The 27,126-nt window shown below is 45.5% G+C and overlaps 1 protein-coding gene across 3 annotated transcripts in view; it reads left to right on the top strand.

The window, feature by feature from the left end:
• Positions 1-2,413: 2,413 nt before the first annotated feature.
• Positions 2,414-27,126, top strand: part of LOC106895944 (ethylmalonyl-CoA decarboxylase-like) — a 38,179-nt gene continuing 13,466 nt past the window's right edge. The window contains exons 1-5 of one of the 3 annotated variants that reach the window (XM_014955622.1): positions 2,414-2,502; positions 7,052-7,273; positions 10,865-11,007; positions 16,270-16,322; positions 18,195-18,275. In XM_014955622.1, coding sequence (XP_014811108.1) covers positions 7,054-7,273; positions 10,865-11,007; positions 16,270-16,322; positions 18,195-18,275 — 497 coding nt within the window. In that variant the 5' untranslated portion in view covers positions 2,414-2,502; positions 7,052-7,053. Of the gene's footprint in view, positions 2,547-7,051; positions 7,274-10,864; positions 11,008-16,269; positions 16,323-18,194; positions 18,276-27,126 lie in introns of all 3 variants that reach the window. The other 2 variants (XM_014955623.1, XM_014955621.1) reach the window with 2 other exon arrangements.

The raw sequence follows: 27,126 nt of genomic DNA, 5'->3' as shown, positions 1-27,126 counted from the left end.
CCTCGGGGCCTCTGGGGGTCCCGGGGGCCAAGGGGAAGGGCAGGGGGGGGGCTTCAGGCCCAGGAGCGGGCCCAGGGCCGGCGGGAGACGGGGGGTGCCCCGGTCCCTCAGGGCCGCTGGTGTCTGGGGCAAAGGCGGGGCCGGTGCGGGGGCGGCTGGCGGGGTTTCTGCCCGAAAAGGTTATGTCCTTGCTGGGCTTCAGCCCAGAGACCTCGGGGCTGGTGTTGGGAACAGCCGGTTACCGCCCCCTTCGGCCCCGCCACGGAGCTGTTCCGGGGCTAGGGACCTAAAATATACAAATAAATAGAAAAGGTTCCGTGCCAGGAGTGCTTTCGCCCTCTCCAACTCCCTGAGAGGAGGGTGTAGCCAGGGGGGGTGGTCTCTTCTCCCAAGGAACAGGCCATGGGACGAGAAAATGGCCTCAAGTTTCTCCAGGGGAGGTTTAGAATGGATATTAGGAAAAATTTCTGCACTGAAAGGGTTATGAAGCCTTGCCAGAAGCTGCCCAGGGCAGTGGTGGAGTCCCCATCCCTGGAGGGATTTAAAAGCCGGGCAGACGTGGTGCTGAGGGACATGGGTCAGTGGTGGGTTTTTGTCAGTGTTGGGTTGATGATTGGACTCGATGATCTGGAAGGTCCCTTCCCACCCAGGCCATTCTACGATTCTGTGAGTGCTACAGTGCACTTGGTTTTGGCCTTGTAAGGTCAGCAGCAAGAAACCTGTGCTGAGGAAGACGGAGCTTCCCTCCCCCTCCCCCTTGAGGCTTCCCTCTCCCCAGGGTGATGCCACGCAGGATGCCATTTCTTCCTGAGATTTGGTGCCTAGAGCCAAGGAGACAGGTTCCCAGCACCATTCCAGGAGATACATCCCCAAGAATCCTGCTGTGTGGCCAGTTCTGACATCGGGATGCTGTTTTGCTGCTGCTGTCAGCAGGACCATTTATTTACTGGTGGTGGTGTTAAGGAGACCTGTATACTGAGTGGAATTCGGAGTACTGCTTGACTCCAAAATTTTATACAGTTTTCAAGGCAAATTAATCCTTGGGAAAGCATCAGTATTTGCAGTTGCAGCTGGGATGAATTCATTCTTACGCTTTTCGTGGTTTAGGATTTCGCGACTAAAAAGCGACTAGGAAGTAGCGTGTCTGTTTGTTTTAAAGGTGTCCAAAGTACACCTAGCGGGCAGCAAGCTCTATGCGAACTTAAAAGTGTTTTCTGTCACTGTTGCAGAGGGCCTTCTGCTGACAGAAGCAAAGAGAACCTCTGTAGATCAAAGCGTTAGAAAATAAAGGGCCTGTGTGCTTTTTGCAGAAGACAACAGATCCTTGCTCTCACCTTCTGCTGTGAAACTCGATCTTGAACTCACAGTGTGACCAAACCCAAATATTTTTAGGTAGTGTCATGTGTATTTATGGAAAGACTTCTTTTGTCAGCTCTTTTGCATCCTTGAATGCCATTATTTTTCGCTGGACTTGGGTATGTTTCTTTGTGATTTGTTTACTAGGTCTTCAAAGTAATTAAGATGTGATTAAAAGAGTATATAATTGGTTAGGAACAGAAAGACAATTCACATCTAAACCTTATCCCACAGAGACCATTAAAAAATACAAAACTAAACAAAGAACCAATAATTTGGAAAACACATCGCTTGCTACCCCTGGAATAAGGCTGCTTAAAAATTAAAAACAAGTGAAAAAACATGGGAAAAAAGGAGGTAGAAGCAGAAAAGAGGTGGAAAGGGTAGGCCAGCTTAAAACTGAAACCACAGATAAAGGGGTTTTTTACTTACAATGTTAGAAAAGGTTCTTTCCCACTTTTTTTTTTTTTCACATGTGCATGAATTAAAGCCATTTTGGTTAGTTATTATATACATCTTCTCACTTCTTGTTCTCTCAGCTTCTGGATGGGTGAACGTTGTTTCTAATGCTGATGTCTAGAAACTAGGAGGCCCAAACTTCTTGCTCTCTTCTCAACAGTAATACAGAGGCTAAAAAACCTGTCCTTTATAATACCAGCTACTTCTGAAGCTGGTTTTTAGAGGAGTCACAAAGCTCCTTGAGTATCTTCACACTGAAGGAGGGACTATTCATCCCACCTAATTTGTCCACAATGTGGGTACCAGAGACAATATACTAATAATTTGAACAGGGGGCAGCAAGTTTGAGAGCCCCAGTGTCTTGGGAAAGGCATGAGCTTGAGGGGGCTCCTGTTGAACTTGGTAGTTCTGCTTTGTGTAGAGAAGCCACAAAGGAGGCACAGGTTCCTCCTCAGGGAGGCAGAATTTCCCATGCTTTTTTAGTTTCTGTATTTGTAGGTTACCTTTTGTCAGTAGGTTTTCTGCTGCCGATCCCTCGGCGAGATCTGCTCCTGGCTTTCTGCCAGCAGGAGAGTGCTTGCCCTCAGCTTGTCTCAGCTGTAATTGTCAGAAGAACCTGTCGGGTAAGGTGTTTCAGTCAACCCAACCCACGCATCGCCCAGGGAGAGGAGAGAGCTGCATAAGCAGGTGAGGTAGATGGAGAGCTCTGCAACCTTCAGGTGATCCTGCAGGTGAGACATCCCTCCTACACCGTTCTTATGTCCAAAGGCAGTGACTCCTCTTTGCCATGAGACCCATCCTTTTGTCTCAATTTGTGTCCAGGCTGGCCCCCTTTGATTTGCTGTTTCTGAATTCCTTCTCTCTGTCCAACACTTGAATTTATTTTCTTTTTTTTTCTCTCCCCACAATCGCCCCCAGCCCACTGTCCCAGCTTCCAGTCACTGGGTGTTAATGATTTTTACTCATTTTCAACCTACTTTTTTTTTTTAATGCAGATGGACTATTTTCGTGCTTTGGTTCTATTTCAGTTCCACTCTGCTCTTCCATGTGCTTTCACGTTGTAGGGTCAGTGGTGCCAGTCCTCAGCCCCGGGTCACCCCTGGCTCTACTCTCATTAGTCACTGCAAGGACTCGATGAAGCACCCCATGGTCACGCACGCGGCTCTCTAGCACAGAAGAATGCCTTCTGTGGTGGCTGGTGAGACTCACACATGGGGTTGAGCTGTGAGTCATCTCATCATCATCTTCAGTCCCCATCTCCCAGCCCTTTCTCCATGCCCCGTCTTTGCCCTGCCACTGCAGCTGCTGAAGGTCTTCATCAAGTTGGATCCTCCTGCGCCTCTTAACCCATCGCCTGCCTTTGGCAGTGTCAAAAAAGTGCCTTTCTACCTGTTCTTGTTAGGTCATCTGAATATTTTCTTCTCCCTGAAATTTCTTTTGTGGGTTTTGTGTGTTGGATCCCTTTACTTCTGCTACACTTCATCTCAGGATACGTTCATCCAAACCCAGAAATGCAGCTGATGTTTTTTCGCAGGTGGCTGATGAGTCTGTGTCTGCACATCACACCCTACCCCTCCTGAAAGGGTCTGCTTATTTCCCCGCTGTATTGAAAACACAGCCTTGCAGCTTTTCTCCCCATTTTCTTTTTCCCAGACTTGTGTCAGGCAGTACCTCTGAGCTGGAGTTTTCCCTGCTTGTGTATTTTAACTTGGTGATTATTTCTGTGTAGCTGCTCCCTAGTGCAGTGTTTCTTGTTCATGCAGCTCTAATGCTCCTTTGGGCTCCCAGCGGCCATCCTCCAGTTTGTCTTTAGTTCTTCTGCCCACCTGGGGAGTTGTCACCTGCATCCCTCGTCATCCCTCTGCCCAGCCGTCCCTGTGCTTGCTGGCTATCGCAGCCAGAAGTATATTTTAAGAGAAAAACTGGGTTTGCAACAGAGTACTGGTGAATGGCAAGGGCAAATACGCTTTTTCAAGAGCTGGGGTTTATTAATTTCCCAAAGAATCTGCTCAGTTAGAGAATATCAGTGCTGGCGTTATCCCTGTTAGTTTTTTTTATTGATGTTGTGAGAGCTGAATTTTAACCAGGCAGTTACCAGAGGCTTTCAGAAGGCCTCTGTTACAGAAGCATACACAAAAATACGTATATTGTGTGTGTCTACGTGTGCATACATACGCTGCTCTGGCATAATGTGTGTCATCCCTTGGATACTGAAGTGCTGACAGAAGCGTTCACATTAACCCACAGCCTCCTGGCCCCGCAGGCAAGGCTGCTACAAAATTACTGCAGTGCCAAATCAGGTTTAAACTGTTGTTTTATGTAGAATCATACATGGAACTGTTTGTGTTGGAAGGGACCTTTCGGATCATCCAGTCCAACCATCAACCCAACAAAGACCAAACCCATCACTAAACTGTATCAGTTCAAGAGGTAAGAGGTAGAATAACTGCGGAGGGAACAGCTGTTGATATCCATGCTATGGGCTTATCTCTTTGTTGTCACCAGATACAGGTAAAGCTGTAGCACTTCTTAAAACATCTGAAAGATGCTAATTTCCCACAGTGTTTGTGTTCCTGTATGGTCAGATATTTTTTTCACTGTAAAATTTGTGCATAGACTGTGTGTGCTACAGATGTTAATGGGTATAGAATGTCTGACTTTTTAAATGAGACTAAGACTTCATTTCTGTAAGTGTCTCTAAATAGATGTAATTCTGTTAAACTGAAAATGTGAAAATTTTAGTGTACTGAGTATCTCTGGACGTGTCCCACAACGTAGCACAGGTTCCTGCAACATCTCTCTCTCACACTGCTGGCACCTGCACACCCAACCTCAGCCGTGCCGTGGATTGCGAGTGCTCCGTACGGATTGAAATGTTGAAATTTGGGATGTTCTTTGTCAGAAATCAGCAGAAATCCCGTTAGTTTGAGAGAGCTGTAGCTTAAATGCCACGCTTCTCTGGAGTGGTTAGCTCTCTCCAACTGAGCTGTTAAAATAATCCTGTTTTTATTAAAAAAATACTGGGTACTGACCGGTACTGTAAGAGGTGGTTTTAAAGAAAATAATTCAATGATAATACCTTGCATGAGTCATTAGTCATGAGTCATGATCAGCAGGCAGCGATGTCCAATTTGTTTCTTAATCCTGCTCTTGCTGATGCTCTTTATTACCATAGTGATAATATTAAAGAGCTGTTAATGCACAGAACTACGCAGCTGAAAATGACAGGCTCTTTTTTTTTTTTTTTTTTTTCCCTGGAATAAAATTTCCATATCTTAAGTCTGTTTTGCTCTGTTGGTTTTTTGACACGTGCGATCGAGGGAGTGTAAAAGTCCTCAAACAAGTGCTGTTTGGCAGAGAGTTGGGTTCACAGAACGGCCTTGGCTTCGCTTTCAGGTCACTCCTCGTGGCTTCCTGGAGAATGAAATCCAGTCTGTCTCCTTGTGGGGATGGCGGAGGCTTTGTGTTCATTAAAAATGGAGAGCTAATTGTTCAAGCTACGCTTTGCAGCGAGAGCCTGCACTGTCCATGTTTTTAATGTTTGTTCTCTCCTGAGCAAAAACTTCCAGCCGGGTGGAAAGTTTTATTGCACGGATGAATGTTGGGGAAAGACTCCTGAAGTTTTAAAGAAAATGGAAGGCTGTTTCTCTGCTGAGAGTCTGAATATAAAAAGAATGGTTTAGCTGTGAAATGGGCTTTGGAAACCTGCTACCGCTCTTAAATATTAAGTTTTACCAAGAGAAGCCATCGTAAAGGCTCTGAAAGGTGATGGCTGAAGTATTGCAGAGAGAGTGTGCCTAGATGGGGTGTGATGGGGTGCAGCAGCAATGGGACCATGTTTATGAGGGAATGAGTCTTCTATTCAATCAGATTTTCAATGGATTAAATTTGAATTAGTTTTATTACTTTAGGCTTGAGTGAAAGTTGATCGCTACAGCTGAATTTAGTAGGAACGTGGCCGTGGTGTGGGTCCTGGGCAGAGTCCTCTGCTGTGCCCAGGGGAACGTTTTCCCCTCCAGCATGGGATAGTGAGGCCAGATAAGTGTACACTGGCAGGACTGTTTGCTGCTTTCATTAGGAACTAATTGTGTGGGGTTTTTTTAATGCGTTTGCTTGTTCGTGTGTATATAATAAACTTTTGAAAAACGTTGAGTCTGTAAACCGTAAGACACCCTGAGCACAGCATAAAATAGAGCTGTTGCCAAATTCTGGCTCAGTAAATACATTCCTGTTCTGGGTTCACCTTAGAAAAACTATTCCAGGAGCTTCTTGCCAATTTTGGAAGAATCTTGTTTCTGCCAAAGATGATGAAGAAAGAAAACCAGTGTCTTCTGGACAGCTGTGTCTATTAAAAAAGGGATTGGGGCAAAGCTAAGACTAGTCCAGCAAATTGCAAGATTTAAATCTAGCAAATCTTTCTCTGTGCCCCATGGTGGTTCTTTTGATTCCTACCCTGAGCCACTTCGAAGGTGACTTGTTTTTTCAGATGAGCTGTCTCAGGCTTTACCTGATTTCTTTCAGATCACTTGTTAGCCACTTTCTTCAACAGACCGTTTTCCAAAGTAAATAAAATCAGGCAGAGCCACAGATCAAGGATAATATTTGGGGTTGACTCCCTTGTTATTCCCTGGTGTACATGCGTACAGCGTAGAGTGGAAATGCCAGAGGCATAAACCATGGATGTGCTTCTACATTTTCTTAATTTCTGTCTTCCTCGGGTATTTCTTACAGAAAGGTCCTGGGGTGTAAGAGTTGCTTTCACAAAAGCAGGAGATGCAGACCTTGAAAACCAGGAGCTTTGATAGGATTTCTCCTCCAACACAGGGGCGTGGGAGGGGGGGTGTAGTTCTTTTTGGTGGAAGGGGGAGAATTTGGAAGATTGGTTCAGAACAAGTTGGTCTAATGGAATATGTAAGTGTCTTACTACAGTTATGGAGCCTCTTTGATGTTCTGCACCCAAATACTTCTGGGTAATTTTTAGAAGAAAAGACTTTAAAGGATGCTAATTTCTGTCTTAAGTACTAAAATCACTTCATAAAACTCTTTCTATTAACTTTGTGGGAGTAGGTTCAGACTAAGAGTTTTGCAAGTAGAGTCTGCAGTGGTTTCTGCAGACTTTGGTGATTGCCTTACCTTGATATGAGTTTCTGCTGTGCTGCTTCCCACTCCTGGGGAACTGAGGGGGATCTCAAAGGAAATTTCCTGATATTTTTTTTTCCCCTCCATTTATTTCCAGAAATGGCCATTTCTCTGTGGAAGAACGTACTTCAGACTACGAAGGAGAGGATACTGCAGCAGAGGGGGGTGTCACTCTATAATAGTGCCCATGGGTACGAGGAGGAAGCGATCAAGAAGAAACTTCAGCAGTTTGCTGGTGGATCCATCACCCTCTCCAAAGAAGATGATGGCATTGGGATACTTACTTTGAACAACCCGAAGCTAATGAATGCCTTTACAGGTATTAATTAGTTGATGGGGTTGCTGGTTTGTGGGTTTGTTTCTCCTTCAGTTACCCATTTTAGCATTTTTCCTGAACAGAATGGAAATCTGTGCCTTACCCTTCCCCAGTTAAAAGAAGAAATGCTTAAGTTTTATTCAGCTGTACAGCAAATGCCCACTGTTGTGCATAGGAGTCTTGCTGTAAACATAAGGATATAGGAGATTCTCCATGACCCAGGGACTGTCAGGCAGAACGTGCCTCTCCTTTTTCAGTGGGCACAGTCCTGCTGCTGAGCTCTTTCTCATGTCTCCTTGTGCTTTGTCTCTCCTGCTCTGGAAACACAGAGGGGGTTTTTATGGGGGTGGGATGATGCCCATTTTGTGTTGTAGGTGGTATAGAAAGGGTGATTTTTATTTCTTTGTTCTTTGCCTAAAGCCTTACCTGTAATTTAAGTTTCTGTTATTTGGTCTTTCCCAGTCGCTCAGACTGGCTTCCATTTCTCCTTTATTTGCCTTATGTCTTAAATACCAGGGACTGGTTAATTAGAGATCAGATGAGCCGGGTGTTCTCAGCTCTGCAGATGAGGGATCTATTTAATATGCTTTTACACTGGACAATACTGAACTATCAAAACCAAGTGCCCTATTTTATTAATCTTGTATTATGAGAGGCTTTTGATCTCTAAGATAGGTGTATTTGCTGTCTCTCCTTAACTGTCTAGAATATTCCAATTTATGCCATTCTCTTCAGACATAAGTAGCTCAGGTTCAGGGTCTGCGTCTTTCTGAGCCTGAGCTGTGCAGAAGCCTTTACTCTAAGAATGCTTTTATCTCTTAATATTTTGAAATGGAGACATTTGTATCATCTTGTTCATTTCTTTTTTATTTTTTTTTTGCTGTTCTATTTTCCTGCCCAGTTCTCGCTGTTCCTTTGCTGTCAGCAAATGTGTTTGCAACCCACTAGCGAAGCGCAGAGCTGTTTACCCGGGGAATGTCAGTCTGCCCCTGCCACTAATGCTCGTTAGCTGGGGGGGAGAGAGCCCAGCAGAAGAGGGGAGTTGGTGGTAACACACCCAGATGTCTCTGCTGTTTCTCTCTTTAGAAGCTCCTGTATTTATTACCTACCTTGAGCTGTTGTAGCCAAGAGACATCAGCGTGGAGATTGTCCTTGGGAATGCCTCCCTGTCAGCGTACAGGCTGTTCCACAATCACAATTACATCCTTGTTTCCTCCCCTTCTACACACGGATTTTTGTTTTTGACTCAGAACAGAGCTGAGCAATGTCCAGCTCATAGGCCCTGCGTTCTTAGCGTCTTTGTTGTGGGAGTTGAAAGGGGCAGGAGAAAGGAGATGGAACTGCAAAAGCAGAAAGGACAAGATAAAGCCCCATCTGCCACGGAGATCAGAGGAAATTCAAGTCAAATTGCTTAAATTAGACTTTCATAGAAACTCACAACTGTGTTCTCTGGGTGCTGGGCAGAAGGGACTCAGAAGGGACCTGCTGAAGTGCTGAGCAGTTGTGGCTGCTCCTTAGGCCACCGGGAGCTGTGCGTCGACTATACGTGGTGCTACATAGTGTTAATGTGCTGAAATCATACCACACATTGCGAGTTCAGCACCCAAAATTAGCAGCTTATTTTCTCTCTGGCTCAGTTAGTGCTCTGTGAGATAGTATCTTCTCTCCTTATAGGGCTGCTGGGAAAAGAAATTATTAGTGTATGGGAATTAGATGCTCTCCTAGCAAAAGGGGGGGCTACAAAACCCCATGTGGAAATTAATAGTTCTTTGTTACAGGCCCTGATGAGCACGTAGCAAATGAGCCAGGGAGCAGGCGGGTCTGTTTGAGAGTGGTGTCTAGAGCCCTGCAGCTCCCTTTGCTGGGCAGTAGCCACAGCAATTTGCTCTGGGAAGCCTTACTCTGGCAGTTCAAGAGATTGCTGCTCCTTCCTGCCACACACTGCTGCCTGCCAGGGACTTGGGGTGTTACAGCGGGGAGGCACGGCGGCAACTCCTGCTGGCAGGGTGGCTCTGCATATTCAGTTATCCTGCTCTTACCCTTCCTGCCTGTGAGCTGCTGCTGCTGAGGAACTAGCAAGCACTCCCTCCTTTTCCTGTCCATGTGCATGAAGTACAGCAGAAGCATGAAAAGGGCTGGGATGCACGCCCCCTAAATCACCCTGGCAAGACCTGGGTGACTTCATCAGCCAGAGCCTGTAAATACCCCCCCTCAAATCAGTGCTCTTGACTCTGCCTCGGAGCTTCTGGGTGCTGGCAGAGGGGAGTTTGTGTGTACGTGTCAGCTTCCTTCAGAAGGCTGCAAAACATCATTAAACTGCTGAGAGGAATCCTATTTGCCAGGCATTTACTTTGCACAGCGGCTTTTTATCTCAAAGGAATTATGTTTATTCTAAGCTTGAGCAACTCACGGAATGAAAAGCAGAACAAAATTGTTAGCAAATTGCTACTGGGCAATGTGGAGGTTGTTATGCCTTTTTTCTCTGCTTAATTGGAATCTGATAGCCACCTGTTTGAAATGGTCTCTTTGGAAACTAATGCTAATAATGTCAGTTTAAGCCTGGTGGAACCAATTCCAGCAGCCCACCCTCTCACTGAACTAAGGTTGAGCTTAATTTAAAGGAGGAGGAGGCCAGCCTGCAGGAATTAGATAATAATGGTGATAATTTTATTTTCTAGAATTGACTTCAAGGCATTTATTCTGAGATCATAATTAAGATGCAAACAGATTATTATTACAAGTCAGTTTAGTTCTGTGAAGAGCACGGATTTACTGGTAACAAATACTGAAGGGCCAGGGCCAGCAGAACAAGGATTTGCTTTAGGATCGTGTCCTCCTCGTTATACCAAACATCACAGAGTGTGTCTGTTGGTAAAACAGGAGCTCAGCGCTGTCAGTAGCAGAAGGGATCCTCTCCCAGGAGGAGGGGACAGCTCTGGCTCTTATGGTTCCTTTTTGGAAACTCCATGTTTCAGTTAACTAGGTATTTATTTGGCTTGCAATACCCTGGGGAAAGACTCCTCAGTACCTCGCTGCTTTGATTATGGAAAGCCCTACAAGCAGTGGTTGTGCTGTATCAGCTATGGCAAAGCTTGGGTGCTGGCCCAAGCACCCTTTTTGTAAGAAAACTCGGGAAATATGCAAACAAACAAATCCCTTTGTTTGATGCACACCTATTTAAACACCAGCATTTGCAGAAAAGTCACTGCTGAGTTTACTGTGAGGTTGGGAGAACATTTCGGGTAAAACCTGCAAAAATCTCCTCGAGAGAGAGAGATTTTCCTTTCCTAGTTCTGCTGGATTTTCCTTCATGGCTTGGATGGTGGAATAGAGGATGATCTGCTGAAATTGTCAGACGACCCAGAATTGGGAGAGCTTGGAAGAAATTTATTATTTAGAGGAAAAATTACTATTTAAGGGGAAAAAAACTGTGTGGGTGCTTGTGTGCAGGATTCAAGGTGATGCTTTCCCTTGTGGTTTTAAGTCCAACACGTATGAACAATGATTTGGTTTTGGTGGTGAGAAATGTAACATAAAACATGACGGTGAGAATAATTTCCTGTTAAAAATTGTGCTTTTCCCCTCCTGTGACAGGCACCATGATGCTGGAACTCCAGGAGAGGGTGTCCGAGCTGGAAAACTGGAAGGATGGCAAAGGCCTTATCGTCTGCGGTGCAGGAAACACCTTTTGCTCGGGATCTGATTTGAACGTGGTCAAAGCAATAGCCAACTCCCAGGCAAGTGGTGATAGAAATGAGGTTTTTGGAGAAAAGTGAACTTTCTGATTTTCTGAGGTCCTTCTCAGACAGAGGTGTTGCACCGTGTTTCTGCTGCGGTTTTGCATCACAGAACGGAGCTTTTAATGGTTGAAAAAATGCTGGCAGCCCCTTTAAGCCATGGCTTAAGTGCTGTTGTAATTGATTCATAACCCTGAATTCTTACATTACAAATTCTTTTTAGCCTTTTCTTTTAAAAATGTCATTTTGGTTTCTCAGAGCAGTGTATGGTGAATTTACACATCAAATAAGCTGTGCCTCAGCAGTTTGACCTTTTGAAGCAGATACAAGTGATCATTTCTCATGGATTCTCAAGTCAAACCCAAACTTAAGTAGCATTCGCTATTACAGAAAGGTTTTAATTTTGTCAAGACAGGGCTTGGACCTGCATCAAACGGAAGGACAGACGTCTTGGGCTGTAGAGCTTTGGCTCTTACATCCTGGATTGCAACTGGAGTAACTGGCATCCCGGTGCTTTTTTGTGGACCCTTCCAATTTCAGCATTTAACCACACAAACGTTTAATTGAATGTTCTAGTAAGAACACCAACTCAAAAATTGATTAATCTAGTATTTATCCTTAGTGATGGTTCGTTTCTGTTGATGAAACTAAATATCATAAAAAAACACAATGTCTGAAGTATTTCTGGCCTGATAAAATAAATAGGACAGTCCGGTTTTCAACAGGTACAGGAGGCTTTGTTTGCTTTGTGAATCACCATGGGAGGGAAGATTTGCTTAATATGGAGACACCAGGCTTTATACATGTAAATGGGTTTGGGGAGTTTTGATTTGGACAGTTTATAAGCACTGGTCATTTTAAAAATATACATGTATTTGTGATTTTTGTTTTTTGTTTTTTGTTTTTTTTCTTAATTGATTTTTTTTTAATCTGAAATTTTCAGTTTATTTTAGCATTATAGCAACAGCAAAGGAGCTGAAACCAAGAGTGGGCCAATTCTTTTCTCATCTACTATCTAGGCTTTCCTTCAGAGTCCTGCACTCACTAATTCTCAGGGATTGTGCTTTCATCTCTTTGACATTTAGTATTCTTTCTGTATGCTTATACGAATTACTGGGAGCCACTGCACTGTCAGAAAGGGCTCTTTTAAGGATTAGGGTCCATAACAGATTTACTGGGCAGAATTAAATGTGCTGATACTAATTATAACTTTGTTGAAAATTCTATACAAAGAATCTAGATCTCATTCTAGTACTGAAGTGTGAGTCTCAGAGTCACCAGAAATGCTCCAAGAATGGTTAAATACGGTTGCTTTCTGTTTCCTTGGTAGAGTTCAAACCATGTATCCTGAACTGAAAGTTTCTTTATAATAGCCAGCTCCTAAACCATCTGTTCTGTGACATTTAATAGTCTTCATTAAATAAAACTTTAATAGAATAAGGCATAGAATTTGCAGTTCTTTAGTCTTGCAGAACTCTGCTCTCTAACTCACTGCAGATGAGAGATTTTTCTCTGGTTTCAGGTTAAAAGAGCATTAGGTGATGTTTTCTGTCCATGGGCATCCTTAAGGAAAAAAAAAACGGGAATAGCTTTGTGCCTGAACTGGATGATTTTCCTTTGTTCTTTTTGCAAGGCTGCTTGAGCATGTAGCTGTTGGTAGTACCAGAAAACACTTTTATTTTATTCAGCTGGTTGGTTGAAGGAAGGTTGTGTTTTTCATAATCCACGATACAGTTTGCCCTTCCCCATGGCAGGATAATGGCCAAGAATGCTGAAAGATTTCCATGGCCCTAGTGGCTCCTCCTCCTCTTTTTCCTCTTCATCTTCAAGGCCAGGCTGGAGGGGGCTTTGAGCAACCTGTTCTAGTGGGAGATGTCCCTACCCAGGGCAGGGGGTTGGAACTCGATGATCTTTAAGGTCCCTTCCAATTCTAACCATTCTACAGCTGTATGATTCCTTCTCCCATTTTCAGTTGTTCCTAACAAACCCAGGTCACCTGCTTGGTCTTCTTTGGCGAGTGCCAACGTTACATGGCCAACAGGTCAAGGGAGGTGGTTCTGTCCCTCTGCTCTGCTCTGGGGAGACCCCACCTGGAGTCCTGTGTCCAGCTATGGGGTCCCCAGCTTCATAGGAAATAGACCTTTTGGAGAGGGGCCAGAGGAGGTCACGGAGATGCTGGGAGGGCTGGAGCCCCTCTGCTGGGAGGACGGGCTGAGAGAGTTGGGGGGTTCAGCCTGGAGGAGAGCTGAACTGGAGGCTGAACTCCTCCAGCGTTCAGCCTGGAGGAGACCTTTGAGCCCCTTCCAGTCCCTCCAGGGGCTCCAGGAAAGCTGGGGAGGGACTCCTGATGAGGGAGGGGAGCCATAGCATGATGGGGAAGGGTTTGACACTGAAAGAGAGGAGATTGAGCTGAGATGTGGGGAAGAACTTCTTTGGTGTGAGGGTGGTGAGAGCCTGGCCCAGGTTGCCCAGAGAAGCTGTGGCTGCCCCATCCCTGGAGGGGTTCAAGGCCAGGCTGGATGGGGCTTGGAGCTGCCTGGTCTGGTGGGAGGTGTCCCTGCCCAGGGCAGGGGGTGGCACTGGGGGGGACTTTAAGGTCCCTTCCAACCCAAACCATTCTACAGCTGTATGATTCCTTCTCCCATTTTCAGTTGTTCCTAACAAACCCAGGTCACCTGCCTGGTCTTCTTTGGCGAGTGCCAACGTTACATGGCCAACAGGTCAAGGGAGGTGGTTCTGTCCCTCTGCTCTGCTCTGGGGAGACCCCACCTGGAGTCCTGTGTCCAGCTCTGGGGTCCCCAGCTTCATAGGAAATAGACCTGTTGGAGCAGGGCCAGAGGAGGTCATGGAGATGCTGGGAGGGCTGGAGCCCCTCTGCTGGGAGGAGGGTTCAGCCTGGAGGAGAACTTTGAGCCCCTTCCAGTCCCAAAAAAAAAAAAAAAAAAAAAAAAAGTTTACTATGTTTACTCTTTCTGTCCGTGTAAGCCTGGCTCCCAAGAGCAATTACCTCCTTCTGGAGCGGGTCCTGAGGGGCTGGCTGGCTGAAAGCAGGGCAGCCAAGAGTAAGGAGACACAAAGGAGGATTTCCCTTCCCTTGATCCCGAGAAGCCCAGGACAGGGTACACGCTATGGATGGTCTGGAGGTCCTGTTGTGTCTGTGGTGGCAGCACGCTCTGGGTTTGGGCAGCAGGAAGAGCCCATGGTGGGGTTTCTGCTTTGCCAAGTTGGCTTCTCCCCCAGCCCCACTGGAAACTGTTCAGCCTTTTCTTCCATACTTTATTTTACCTCACTTTCTGCTCGTTAGCTTTCTTCTTACTCCAAGGGCAGCATTAGAGCTGAAAATGTGATTATTCCACTAGACTCCAGTGAGCACCTCTCTCACTCAGATAAAATACTCTGACGAGGAGCCTTATTTTTCTTATCAGGAAGGTTTGAAGGGCACGTTGGCCAGGACTCAAGCAATTGTAAGTTTTTTTCAGGGTGTCCTCTGTGCAGGGATTTTTTCCCCGTGATACACAGTAATCTCTCCACCACCTGAGAATATGAAGACCTTTCTTTTTGTCTGCTCAGCCGTAACTGCGTTTATCGAGCGAGTTTGTTCTGGCATTAATCTTTAATTACCATTCTGGATTTTGGTATGAATTGAGGTGGCCAATTTAAATGCAAGGACTCTGATGTGAGGAAGTGAAAAATTACTTTCTCCCAAGAGCTTTTTTTTGCAGGTTCCTCCCTCTGGTTGCAGTGTGGGAACTGTGAGAAGTGGTACCTTGTGGGTTCGGGTGGGTTGTTCTGGGATGGGTGGCTGTCGCGGAGGATTTGATTGTTCTTTTATTTGGAATGGAAATATTGCTGCTGGCCTTAATGGCTGTAGGAGGTGGCTACAGAGGTAACAAAAAGCCTCTTTGTAAATCTCACAACGTGCTGAAATGGTGATTGTCTGCCAGGGTCTGTCCCCAAACTCCATCGTGCTGGTTGGTGGTGGGCAGCGTAGGTCCTGGGAACACAGGAATGAAAGGGCAATAAATCAGCTGAAGCTGATTTCAAGGTCCTGGTCCAAGATGTACCAAAGACTTGCTGCATAGCTTTTCTTTCCCAGAGCTATGAGTCAGAAGCTTTTAATTAAGGCTGATTTTTTTTAACTTGCCAACCCCTGTAAAACTGTGCTTTAGGAATCGGTAAGTGCCAATAAAGAGGTGTTTGTTCTTTTTCTTCTTACCATTTGTTTGGGGTTTTTTCAGGTTTTGGTTTTTTTTTTGGTTTTTTGTTTATTGGATATTTATATTTTTTTTAAATCTGGATTAAATGGCACAGGTGTAGTTGAGTGTCTGCAGTTCAGAATGTATAGGAACATGGTCAGATGGGGTCATTTAGCCCAGGTGTTTGTCGTGTTCCTGGTTAACACTCGATGTCTGAGACAGACCATAAGAGCAGGGAAGGCAGATAGATAATGGTTTTTTTGCCTCAAAATACCTTCTTAGTCCCCAGCACTTTGTGACTAGGACTTCTAGACCTAGAGGGGTTACTTTGTATTTAATAACTTTTTTTGTAGATGTTTGTCTCGTGAGTTTATCTGGTTGTTGTGGAATTGCTGTGGAGGTGGCAATGCCCTGCTGCAAAGTGTTCCCCAGTTTAACCACGAGCTGTGGGAAGAAATATTTCTCTTGAACCTGGCAGCAGTGGAGTTACTGGGAGCCCCTTAGTTCTTGTGCTGGAAGGGAACAATTGTCCTCCATTCACTGTTGTTTGCAAGCTGATGGGAAATGTAAAGGAGGAGAGACAAGAGAATAATCTTCTATTTTTGTTTTTGTTTTTTTTTTTTGGCTGAAATGAATTTGGCCCAAACAGTAACAAACTGAAGTTGGTAAATTGTATCTGTCTAAAACTTAATGGATTTGGAACAGTAGAAAGCATGCGGCAGTCTGGGGTCCTCTACAGACTTGTGAAACCTCAGCTTTATGGGTGTTTAACTGGAGCAAGAAGAGGAAATTAAGAGGATGTACAATTTCACATCATAGTATTAACAGTGGCTTAATTATAACTGAAATTCATAGAAATTGATGGAATTCTGATATATTTTTTTAATGTGATTTATAGTAGGTCATTTATTGGTGTATAGTGGGGTTGGGCTGGAATTTGGGCAAGATTTGCTCTCGCCAGGGTTATTCTCTTTGGTTAATGTAATGAATATTCCTGCTCCATCTGTGTGTTTAATTGCTTCACATTAGGATTACTTAACATTTTTTAATTTCCTATTCTTTGTAGGATGGGATGAATATGTGCATGTTTATGCAAAACACCTTAACCAGACTCATGAGGTAATATATTTTATTTACTCTTCTTTATGAAGTAATTATAAGGCTGGAATATGTTTTGGCTAACTCTTTAACAAGATGTTTAAAGTTAAATACATAGTTTTAAGTATGTAATTTTGAATCCCAGGCCTTGCATTCGCACACATTAATCAGGTAGGTATTTATGGATTTAAATTAGGTCTTGACATTTTGCAGCTATTAGACTTTGCAGAGATTGGAACAGAAAAAAACCCAACCCTGTAGGGTTGTATGTGGAGGGCCAGGAGATACCTAGAGTTAAGGAAGTGAAAGTTTCTGAAGCTGCCTTCTGTAACTTAGTGCAAATCGGTAGCTCTTAAAAAACAAGCAGGGCCAGCTTATGCAGCCTACGCAGGTAACATTTATTTAATATATTTATTTAATCTTCCCACTTCATAAGAGGAATGTATTCAGTTCTGCCATCTGGTACTTCTGAAAAACATTTTTTTCCTTTGCTTTAGATTTAGCTCCCCTTAAGAAATCACATCTCTATTAAATCCATGTGTGGTAGCGTCTGTGTTGTGTTTTTTTTTTTCCCCAGAGCTCTTTGAAGAGAAATAGTCTTTGTTTTCAAATAATCTGTATGAGAAAGTGTTACGAGTTAACATTATTCTTTAAAACTACCCAGGATGGGAATCCATTTGTATAAGTTGGTCTCTGTATACCCAAAATTGATGGGGCAAAGCAGAGAGGAGGAAGGAATATGGAGATTAAGGCCTCACCTCAGGTGTCTTGGCTTAGAGCATGCTGAAGCCATGGTTCAGAGGGAGCAGGTCACTGCTGGATGGGGACATCTCTTGTAGATGGGATCCGTCTCCCTCAGGGGGAGCTGGGGCTGACCGTGATCCCCAAGGAGGTCACTCAGATGGACCAGAGGGTAGGTGTGGGGGACTTGGACCCATATCTTCTGGTTCCCCATAAACCACAGGAGAAATGAGCTTCCCCTTGTCTGGCGGGCTCACTTTGACCTTGTGCTGCAGCCCTGAGTGAACTTGGGCCATGAGAAATTGTTGGTGCTTCTCTTACGGTAGAAGCAAACCCAAAGCTGTGGTCATGATGGGGAAGCTTACTTCTGAGTGTGATTTCAGAACCTCTCAAGGAGTTAAATGTCACTTCGTAGTAAAAGCCAAAGCAGCTGTATCAGCCTGCGAAGTGCAGGACTAACCAGTTAGCTTCATTTCTTGGGGAACTTGGTGCATCCAAAGTCAATATTAGTGTTCATCTCACAGTGGCAGTGGGGAGAGAGGTTCTCCCTACGTGTTCATCCTTCCCTCTGTCCTTTGAATTACCTTGAACAAGATTAAACACCTCGAGCACCATAAATACAACACCATCAAAGCATTGTTGTTATCCTCAAAGGATGGTTTTGCCCCCCAAAAACAGTTTTGTTGCTGGCTGAGGTGGTGGCACTTGGATGGGGCTGCTGAAGGGATCCTGCAGAATCTCACTGTGTGTAGATAACCCAGCCATGCGGATCTTTAGATAACCCAGCCAGGAGTTCTCTGTGTCCCTTTCTCCTGCTTTCTGCAGTGTTCTGGCTTCCTGCAGGGTCTTGAGTTGCTGTCCAGTGACTCCTTCTTGCAGACAGTCTGTCCAGGTATAACCTGTAGGATGTATCTTTATAATGTAGAACATGTTCTTCTTTACTTTGATTCCATTTGATACCTGCCTTGCTGTTTGATTTTAATGTAAGGGGAGTTGGCATTGTGCTGCTTACCTGCAGAGATGTAGTTAATGCAATGAGTTGCAGCAGTGTATTTTTCTGATCTTTTACTATAGAGATGGTTTGCTTGAATCTTCTTGTAATTCCTAGAAGACTAAAAGCATGAATGTTGGTTACCAAACTCTCTTGTCTAGATTGCCTTTGATCAGCGTTGCGCTAGTCCAAGGGAAAGCCTTTGGAGGAGGAGCAGAACTTACCACGGCGTGTGATTTCAGGTAAGAGCAGCAGTTCGAGCAGCTGCTGTCTTGGGTTGGGGATGAAATGTGGGAAGCCCAAGGTGTCCCTTCTACCAGGGGTCAGGCCCCTCAATTCCAGGGCACTTGGAACTGGGCTTCGTCAGCAGACTGCATGGGGAAAAGAGTTTGGGTTACCTGATTGTACAGAGGAAAGATTCTTTCCTGTCAGGTTATTTAATGTCAGGTTTGGATCCTTGTGTCAAATGAGAGCAACAAGGAGCTTTACCAACAGACCAAGTGGGTCCAGCTCCTCACCCCTGAGTTAGAGGTAGGAGAACTACTAAATTGTGTATATCCTCTTCTGTCCCTTGATGTGGTCGTGGTAAGTAAAGATAAATAAAGCTCTCCATTAGTCTGGTACTTTGTGTTCTGGGTTTATTATTTGTAGCATAACTCTGGGCTGTACAGCTTCTGGAACAAGAGTTTGAGAAGCAGAGGAAAGCAAATGAGGTTCTCTCCCTGCTTCTTTTTTCCGTGCAGGTGCAAGGATTTGCCAGCATGAAACAACTCATAAAAGAACCAGACGGCTTTAATTAAAGAGGCTGAATGCAGAACAGGAGCTGGGAGAAACTAAAATAATAAAATGTCACTTTATTTAAACAGTTGCTAATGTGCAAACAGGCTACAGATGTAACAGGATAAGCACCCTGCACAGCCTCTCTGAAAAGGAGGAGCCTTTAGTGCAATTTTTATCTAAGGGAAGGAAACGTGCTCTTTAGGAGGGCCTCAGCTCCTCGAGTGGGAAAGGAATTACCCCAGAATAAGCTGAAGGTACTTAAAGTAAGAAGTACTACTGAGCAAAGGAAAGGAGAGTATTACCTGCTGGTCTGGGTCTCAGGAGCGGGCTGTGGGTAGAGGAGATGTATCTGCATTGTCCCAGCCCCTCAGAAGTGATTTTCTGTGCTTAGAAATAGATCACAAATTCATGGAATGGTTTGGGTGGGAAGGGACCTTAAAGCCCCCCCAGTGCCACCCCCTGCCCTGGGCAGGGACACCTCCCACCAGACCAGGTTGCTCCAAGCCCCCTCCAACCTGCCCTTGAACCCCTCCAGGGATGGGGCAGCCACAGCTTCTCTGGGCAACCTGGGCCAGGCTCTCACCACCCTCACAGCAAAGAGGTTGCTGGTCTGATACTGGTGAGACTCAGACCTTTCTGTGTCTGCGAGTGAGTCCTGTTAGACCTAGAGAGGAGTTTGGGGAACACAACTTCCCCCTCCTCCTGTTGCTCCCCTCCCTGATCACGACGTGGCCAGTTCTTTTTTCCCACCTGCCCAGCAGCAGTGAACTGGGACCTGGGCTCTGGGCACAGGCTGGTTGTAAATGCCCAGTAGCCACGGGGAGAGGCTGCTGGTCTGATACTGGTGAGACTTAGACCTTTCTGTGTCTGTGAGTGAGTCCTCTTAGGCCTGAAGAGGAGTTTGGGGAACAGGAATGTAATGAAATGGAAATCCTTTGGCTTTCTGCAAGGCGCCCTCTCTCCTTTCCCCCAGTTCCGTTTGCCACGCTCCCTAATTGCAGCCCTTGTGGAGAGCTCTCATTTGCATGGATGGAGCAGCTGTGCTTCCCCTGGGGAGCTGCCAGCCTTCCCATAATGACTACAGCTGCTGATCCACCTTCCATTGCTCTAACACACCCCGCCACTGCCACTAAATCACAGCCATTCAGGAGCAGGAAATGGGACTTAATTAATAACAACAACAAGAGAGAGAAACATTCTCTGTGCTGCTATTGCTCCTCAATTTGGGAATTTAAATACTGGGAGACAAATTCTGGGATGTTGAGGACTCTGAGTAGCTGTTAGTGGGACAGGTATTCTGTCCTCAGTCACTAGATGCCGAAAGAGGAACCTGAACAGAAATCAGAGATGTTTGTTTTCTTCCTTGAATAAATGCTTTAGACATTTTAGCTTATTTTTTAAGAACAAAAGGAGTGAGTTGTGGCTGCTTTTAATTTGAAATTTTCAAATCCACTTCTATTTTTCACATTTATCATGTAAACTACCTAACTGCTTGGTATTGGCCCGATATATTTTCTTTTTTTAAAAACATCTCTGCCAGTTTGTTCTACACTAGCTGTACTGGTATCGTTGAAGTGATTCACTGGAACCCAGATGGCTTCTGTGCCCTCTCTGAAGTGTGCTCTGGCAGTGGGAGGCACAGCTCTGCTAAAGCAGAGGTGTGGACAAATCCCCTATTAAAATAGCTGGGGTGGTTTAAGATACTGCTGATGTGTTCCTCCAGCGGCGGTTCCTCTGGCCAAGTGTCCCCTGCTCTGTTTTAAGTTGGCTCATTTAACACTGATTAGGGAGGGCCTGCCTGAGCTCTGGCACAACTTACTGCTGACATGCAGGCAGTGGTGGAAAGGGAAAGCATCTCAGGTGACTCCACCTCTGCTCTGGAGAAGATCTTCTCCAGACACCTCCTTCAGTCTCGGCTGCTTTAGGGACTGCTGCAGTGGGACTCTCCCCAACAGCAGCCACCTTACGAAGATCATAAACACCTGATTGAGGGGGGAAAAAAATCATAGTCCAGACGAGTGCAAGGTAATTAAAATCCTTTCAGACTTTTTCTGATACAAAAATTGAAAAAAATAAGGCTTCTGTCACTAATTATTTATCTCAGTTATTTCTGTAAAATATAAAGTGAAACCATGCAGGTCTGATGAGCTCTTCAGTACCATTTGGACAGCTGAGCTCTTCGGTACCATTTGAAGAAACTTAGACTTTCAAGAAGCCTGGAGGTGCACAAAGGAGTGATGCTGGGTTTGGTCATGCAATTTTACAAATAATTAAAATGAAGACCCTGTTCCGAGTTCCCTGCAGGCAGAAACTTGCAGCGTACCTTGACATTCGGGATGTGGACAGGACACCACATCAACAACTCACGTTGTTGGGCAACAAGCCAACAGATAAGGGGCAGAGATGGCTTGGTAATGAGTCTGTTGGTGCAATTAGTGGATCCCAGTAAGCCCTGAGCACAGTATCTGCAGTGCACTGCCAGCCAGGGGCCAGAAGAACTGACCTTGAATTTTCTATTTCACACAGGCACCTTCGGGGGATCTCGCCGGGGCCATGTCTGTGTGGGTCTTTTAGCACATCTGCAGCTTTGAAAACTTGTTCTACATGGCTTGGCCAATGGATTTCCATTGTCCTTGTGTGTTTCTGACAAATACCATCTCTCCCCTTTCCCCTGTTTCCCTCTCTAACGCTACTGCAGTCAAAGTAGAGGCTGTCACTGCCTCGGGAACCCAGTTTAGCCAAGTGCCAAGACAAAAAGCCACCAATTTCTCCTACCGTTGACCCCAAATGGGCTCATAGCTAGAGGCAGCAGTATCCTCCTTTTCTTTTTTAGAAAATAAATCCATCTACTATAATTTCTTCAGCTGGAGCTGGCATTGCACCGTTAAACTCCAGAGGGGCAGTCTCATTCCTCTCGTTAGCGCGGAGCCGTGTCCCGCTGCCTAAAAGGCACCATGGTTTGCAGAGGTGTTTGCTCTCTGAGCAGGTTTCTGCCCCAGCTCTGGAGGAATGGCACAATCCAGCTTTTACTGAGGGAAAAAGCTTCTCCTAACAACGCTGCACTCATCAAACTGCCCTGGCTGCATTTGAATTGGAGATTTTCTGTATTTCTGTGAAATATGTAGGCATGCTCGGTGTCACATTTTAAGGTGTTAGGCCTGTTCCATAGGATGCCTGGTAAGAGCTACAATGAAATGCAGTCACTGAATAGTGTTTGGTGTGTGTGTTCTTGTGATGACTTGTGTTTATTTACACTTAGTGCGTTAAATGTGATTTATACAAAGTGAGAGGGGCAGAAGGTAATATAATGACTACACAGATGTAGGCCTGGCTTTTTGCTTGTGGCTGCTTTAAAAAGGAGGGGGGCAGAAGCTGTAAAGTCGTTAGTTTTCTACAGTAAGCTTTTCCAAAAATAGGTTTCAGAATGTCAGAGCACAAGGCAGTAGCTCCTTTGGAAATGTTTTGCTGTGTGCAAGGCTTTAGGCTCTTGGTTTTATCAGGAGGAGCTTTTTAGGTACAGAGGGTGCTGCTGGGTGAAACCAGGGTGCCTTGGCCCACGGTACCTCTTTGCGCTGGGCAGAGCAGGGTATGAGGGGTATATAAAGATATATATACACACATATATATCTTCCAGGTGGGATTCTTGCAGTTGGGAGTTCTCACAAAGCCTGGGCTGACAAAGCACTTCCCCTTAGATGTGACCCTGTAATATTGTTGCCCGTCACCAGGAATCAGTAGCCACATCTGAGAGTGGCTTCTCACAGCCTCAGGTGCTTGTCGTGTGCCATACATCACCTTTTTTAACTATATACCATTTCCCTCTCTCATATATATGTGTATATATATGTGTATGTGCAGCCTCCTTCAAATCAGTTGGCAGGTTGAGAATTCCATTGCAGTCATGCATCACTTCCCATTTTTAGAGCCCTGGGAGGTTTCTCAGGACAATTTTCTGACGCATTTTCAGAGAGCTGGGTTATGGTTTCAGAAGTTTCCCGTTGCCCACCTTTAAAGAGGGCTGTTCTTGGGTTTGCCCTGGCACACTTGACGTCTGGTCAAGCAGTCGCAGCTCTGCTGGAAATGGACTCCAGAACCGGTGGTTTTGGGCTTATGTTTAAGGATTTGTATTGGTTTTTTCCTTATTAGCAGTTTTCCTTTGGGTTTGAATTCCGTGTGTTTACAGAGGATTTTTCAGTTCAAATTTACCACTATTCGATTTAACTGGAAATGTAAATAATGGCCACAAAGCATGAATATGAGTTGACATTTCCTCTCTGAGGTTTTCTTTTTGCAAGGATTCACTTCATTCCAAGTTGTTGCTTTTTTTCCCTTTGGGAGGCCAAACCTGCTTATCCTGGGCAAATAAGATTTTTGTTACCAGCACGTGCCTACATTTCAGGCGGCTCCTGCCGTGTTTCTTACATCCCTTCTGGGGAGCATGCTTATCCTGGGCAAATAAGATTTTTGTTATTGGCACGTGCCTCTGCCATGTTTCTTACGTCCCTTCTGGGAGCGGTCCTGCCTGCAGCTGGTCCTGCAGGGTCATAACGACCAGAGAGAGCCCAGATAATGGAAAACTTGGATCAGGAAGATTTTAGGGAATGCTGGATCCGTGCTAATCGTTGCTGAGATGCCAGGCTGTGGGTACGCTGTAGGGAAGGAGAATTAGGAAGAAATGAATTGCCACGGCTGTAACTCAGCAGTCACAGTGAGAATAAATCAAATTACAAATTTTTGTGTTGAATAAATTCCTGTTGTGCTTGAAGGGGTGTGTGTGTAAGAGCTCCTGCTGCATCCACGGCCCGTTACCGGGTGTGAGCCTTCAGTTCTGCTTTGGGTGCCCACATGTTCATATTCATAAACAAAAAGCAAATATACAGTCTGAGGAAAAAACCAATAGTTTCAATTAGTGTGGATTTCTGTGTGTGTGTGAAAAAGAGAGAAGAATTGTAAATAAAAAGATACCAGGTGAAATTATACAACTGTTGATAAGAGAATTAGTTCCCTGTCAGTATGGCTGATGTGCTGTGTTAGACATTAGAGGTGAAGAAGTTAAGTTACCATTTTAATGTTAAATTCTCTATCCCATTTATGCCTGTTTTGAGATATTTCATTGCGTTACACTCCCTCCCCCACAAAAAAAAAAAAAACCAAACCTTGTGTGTCTCAGGGCTGGTGTCAGGAGATGCTGTCCCTCTCCCACCGGCCGAATTGGGGCGAGAAGGTGATATTTGCCTTCTTGAGGTTTCAGGTGCCGAGCGTTGGGATGGTCCCTGTCCCCTCTGTATCACCAAGAGAGAGCACAGGGCGAGTCCCCAACCTTCCTGCTTTAAGAGACTCTTGAATTCGATCCAGGAGACTTTTGTTCTGCTTTCTTTGGGCTCGATAAACATCTCCTCCTGCTTTAAGAGACTCTTGAATTCGATCCAGGAGACTTTTGTTCTGCTTTCTTTGGGCTCGATAAACGTCTCCGATGGAACTAAAGGTTTGGGAAGCTGAGGTTATGAACATGGGGTTATACTCTGCACCAACATGTGTGCATAATTTAAAAAACACATTTTTTTTTTTATTTGAAAACGAGCTCCAGTGTTCTTTTCTGATTTCTAGTTGAATATTGGCATTCCGATTTGACTAAAAATTTCAATTATCAAGCATCTTTACCTCCAAGTGGTCTTTTTTCATCGAAGACTCTGGTAAAGTACCACTGGCTCTTTTCTGATGGAGATTTTTGCTGTAGTCTGAAAGGCAGATCTGTTGTTGAAATCGCCTGCTTGAATGCGATCCAGATAGCTGTAGTTCCTTTTTTGGAAGGGAAGACTCATGTAACATTTCAGGTTTCCAGCGTGAGTAATTTTTCTGTGAGCATTATTGTGTGTTTGCTCGCTGGTGTGCCGAGGCCTCGGCAGCCTGTCAAGAAGAGCTGAAACCTGCTCCGTGGGTAGGACCCGGGTGGGATGGTGGGGTGAAACCTGCTCTGAGAAGAATGGTAGGGTCACAGGGTGGCAGCTGCTGTGACTGGGAGCTCCTACACTGGGGTAACAGACACAAAGCCATCGCTGGGAGTTAGGAGAGGGTGTTGGTAACCCCTCGGTCGTTGGTAGGGGAGGAGAAACGCAGTGATGGGGCTTCAGTCCCACGTTACGGCTCTGGAGGTTCCTGCCATTCCCAGAGTCTATAGCACACACTTCAGGGGAATTCTTCAGGGAACAACTCCCCACTGGATCTGTCTGGGTTATTCTCTTGGTTCTGGATGCTCCTAAACATGGGAGTTAGGAGAGGGTGTTGGTAACCCCTCGGTCGTTGGTAGGGGAGGAGAAACGCAGTGATGGGGCTTCAGTCCCTGTTATGGCTCTGGAGGTTCCTGCCATTCCCAGAGTCTATAGCACACGCTTCAGGGGAATTCTTCAGGGAACAACTCCCCACTGGATCTGTCTGGGTTATTCTCTTGGTTCTGGATGCTCCTAAACATTCAAGAAGGACAGGGAGCTGCTGGAGAGGGGACAGCAAAGGGCTAGAAGATGATGAGGGGACTAGAACATCTCTCTTATGAAGAAAGGCTGAGGGACTTGGGTTGTCTTAGTCTGGAGAAGAGAAGGCTGAGTGGGGCATCTGATCAACACCTATAAATACTGAAAGGGTGGGTGTCAGGAGGATGGGGCCAGGCTTTTCTCAGTGGTGCCCAGGGACAGGACAAGAGGGAATGGGCACAAACTTGAGTATAAGAAGTTCCACCTAAACATGAGGAGAAACTTCTTCACTTTGAGGGTGGCAGAGCCCTGGCAGAGGCTGCCCAGGGAGGTGGTGGAGTCTCCTTCTCTGGAGACATTCAAACCCACCTGGACACGTTCCTGTGGGACCTGCTCTGGGTGGACCTGCTCTGGCAGGGGGTTGGACTGGTTGATCTCCAGAGGTCCCTTCCAGCCCCATGTCATTCTGTGATTCTGTGAAATTGTGGTATGAGCCTTGGGTGCAATCGTGAGCCTTTGTAAAGCCATGCTGCTCCTTCCCCCTCGGCGCACAGGGAGGGCTGTCAGACAGCTCTGGGGCAGCACCCACGGACTGGGGACTCTGTTGCTAACTGTGTAATTGTAAAAAGTCTATTAAAAGCCATGGGGGGGCTGCATGACCCCCCTGCCCAGCCCTCGCACCCCCAGCTTCCCCCTGGGCTGCAGGAACCCCCTGAGCATCTCCTGTGGACCTCACCAAGTATCAGCCTGGGAAACGGGGCACGTTCCCTTTGTGGCTTGGACAAATAATTTTATTTCCTGACAGTTTATTGAAAAATGAATGTAAAAAACCCCAAACACTTGTCTTACTCCCTGTAATACTGCTTGTGGAGTTTTAATCAGTCATGCTTTTTTGGGCCCTTATTTCTTGCCCTGTGATCTGTCACCTCAGTCAATTTTTCATTCTTGCTACAGTAGAAGTCTTTCTGGTGCTCCCAGAATTCAGCTTCAGTTATCCCTTTTAGAAGAAATGTAGCTTTTTATAGCATGATTTTCTGTCTTCAGCTTCTGTGAAGCCACAGGCGAGAAAGTGTCAAGCCTGAGGGAAAGAATTAAGATTTAATCCCCCGATCCAGGTCTGCTGGGTGAACCCCCATCTGTAGCTGGTCTGTGGGAGATGCTGGTCCAGAACTGAGGTGGGAAGAGCCGTCTGTGTGGATGGTGGTTGGTGTGACAGCAGGCATCGCTCTCAGCAGACTTTTGGAGGCCCACCTTGTTCTGTTTGGGGCTGCCCCTCGCAGGGTATCAGCAACGGCTTCTTTCCCTGGGGTTTTGTCCTTCCAAAATCCCTCTTCTCAAATTCACAATCTGCCTTGGCCCCTCCTTTTGGCCACTCTCCTTTGGTCAGGGAAGTGCTTAAGAAATAGAACTTTTTTCACCTCTTGGGTCGTTCTTTCACAGTCACGTCTGGGCCAGTTTCAGTCTGGGTCCTGCTGGGTCCTGGCATGCTCAGCCCTTCACTACGCTGCTTTTTGCTGCTGACAGGCCTTTTTACTGTCTTTCCCAGTGCAGGCTTTGCTGTTGGTGAGATGCTGGGGTTTGGGGCATGCAGATTTCTCTATCTGCTGTTATAACTTCTGTTATCCACAGGATCTTTTTCTAGTAACAATACTACTTTTTTGTAGTGAGCGGTTCCGTTGAAATGGGTCGTCTTGCAGCCTCTTTGAGTTCACTCTATTCCTTTTGGAGGCTCATCTTCCATTGAATCTCCTTTTTTATTGCTTAGGCAATAAATGGTGGAGTTATTCACACCTTGAGCTCCTGTTTGTTCTTGGGAGACCCTATTCCTCCAAAAACGGCTCATGTT

This window comes from Calidris pugnax, unplaced genomic scaffold, assembly GCF_001431845.1.
Source record: "Calidris pugnax isolate Ruff unplaced genomic scaffold, ASM143184v1 scaffold284, whole genome shotgun sequence".
NCBI classification, from domain to species: Eukaryota; Metazoa; Chordata; class Aves; order Charadriiformes; family Scolopacidae; genus Calidris; species Calidris pugnax.
The sequence above is the reverse complement of the archived record's forward strand: the minus strand, read 5'-3'. Positions and strand labels throughout refer to the sequence as shown.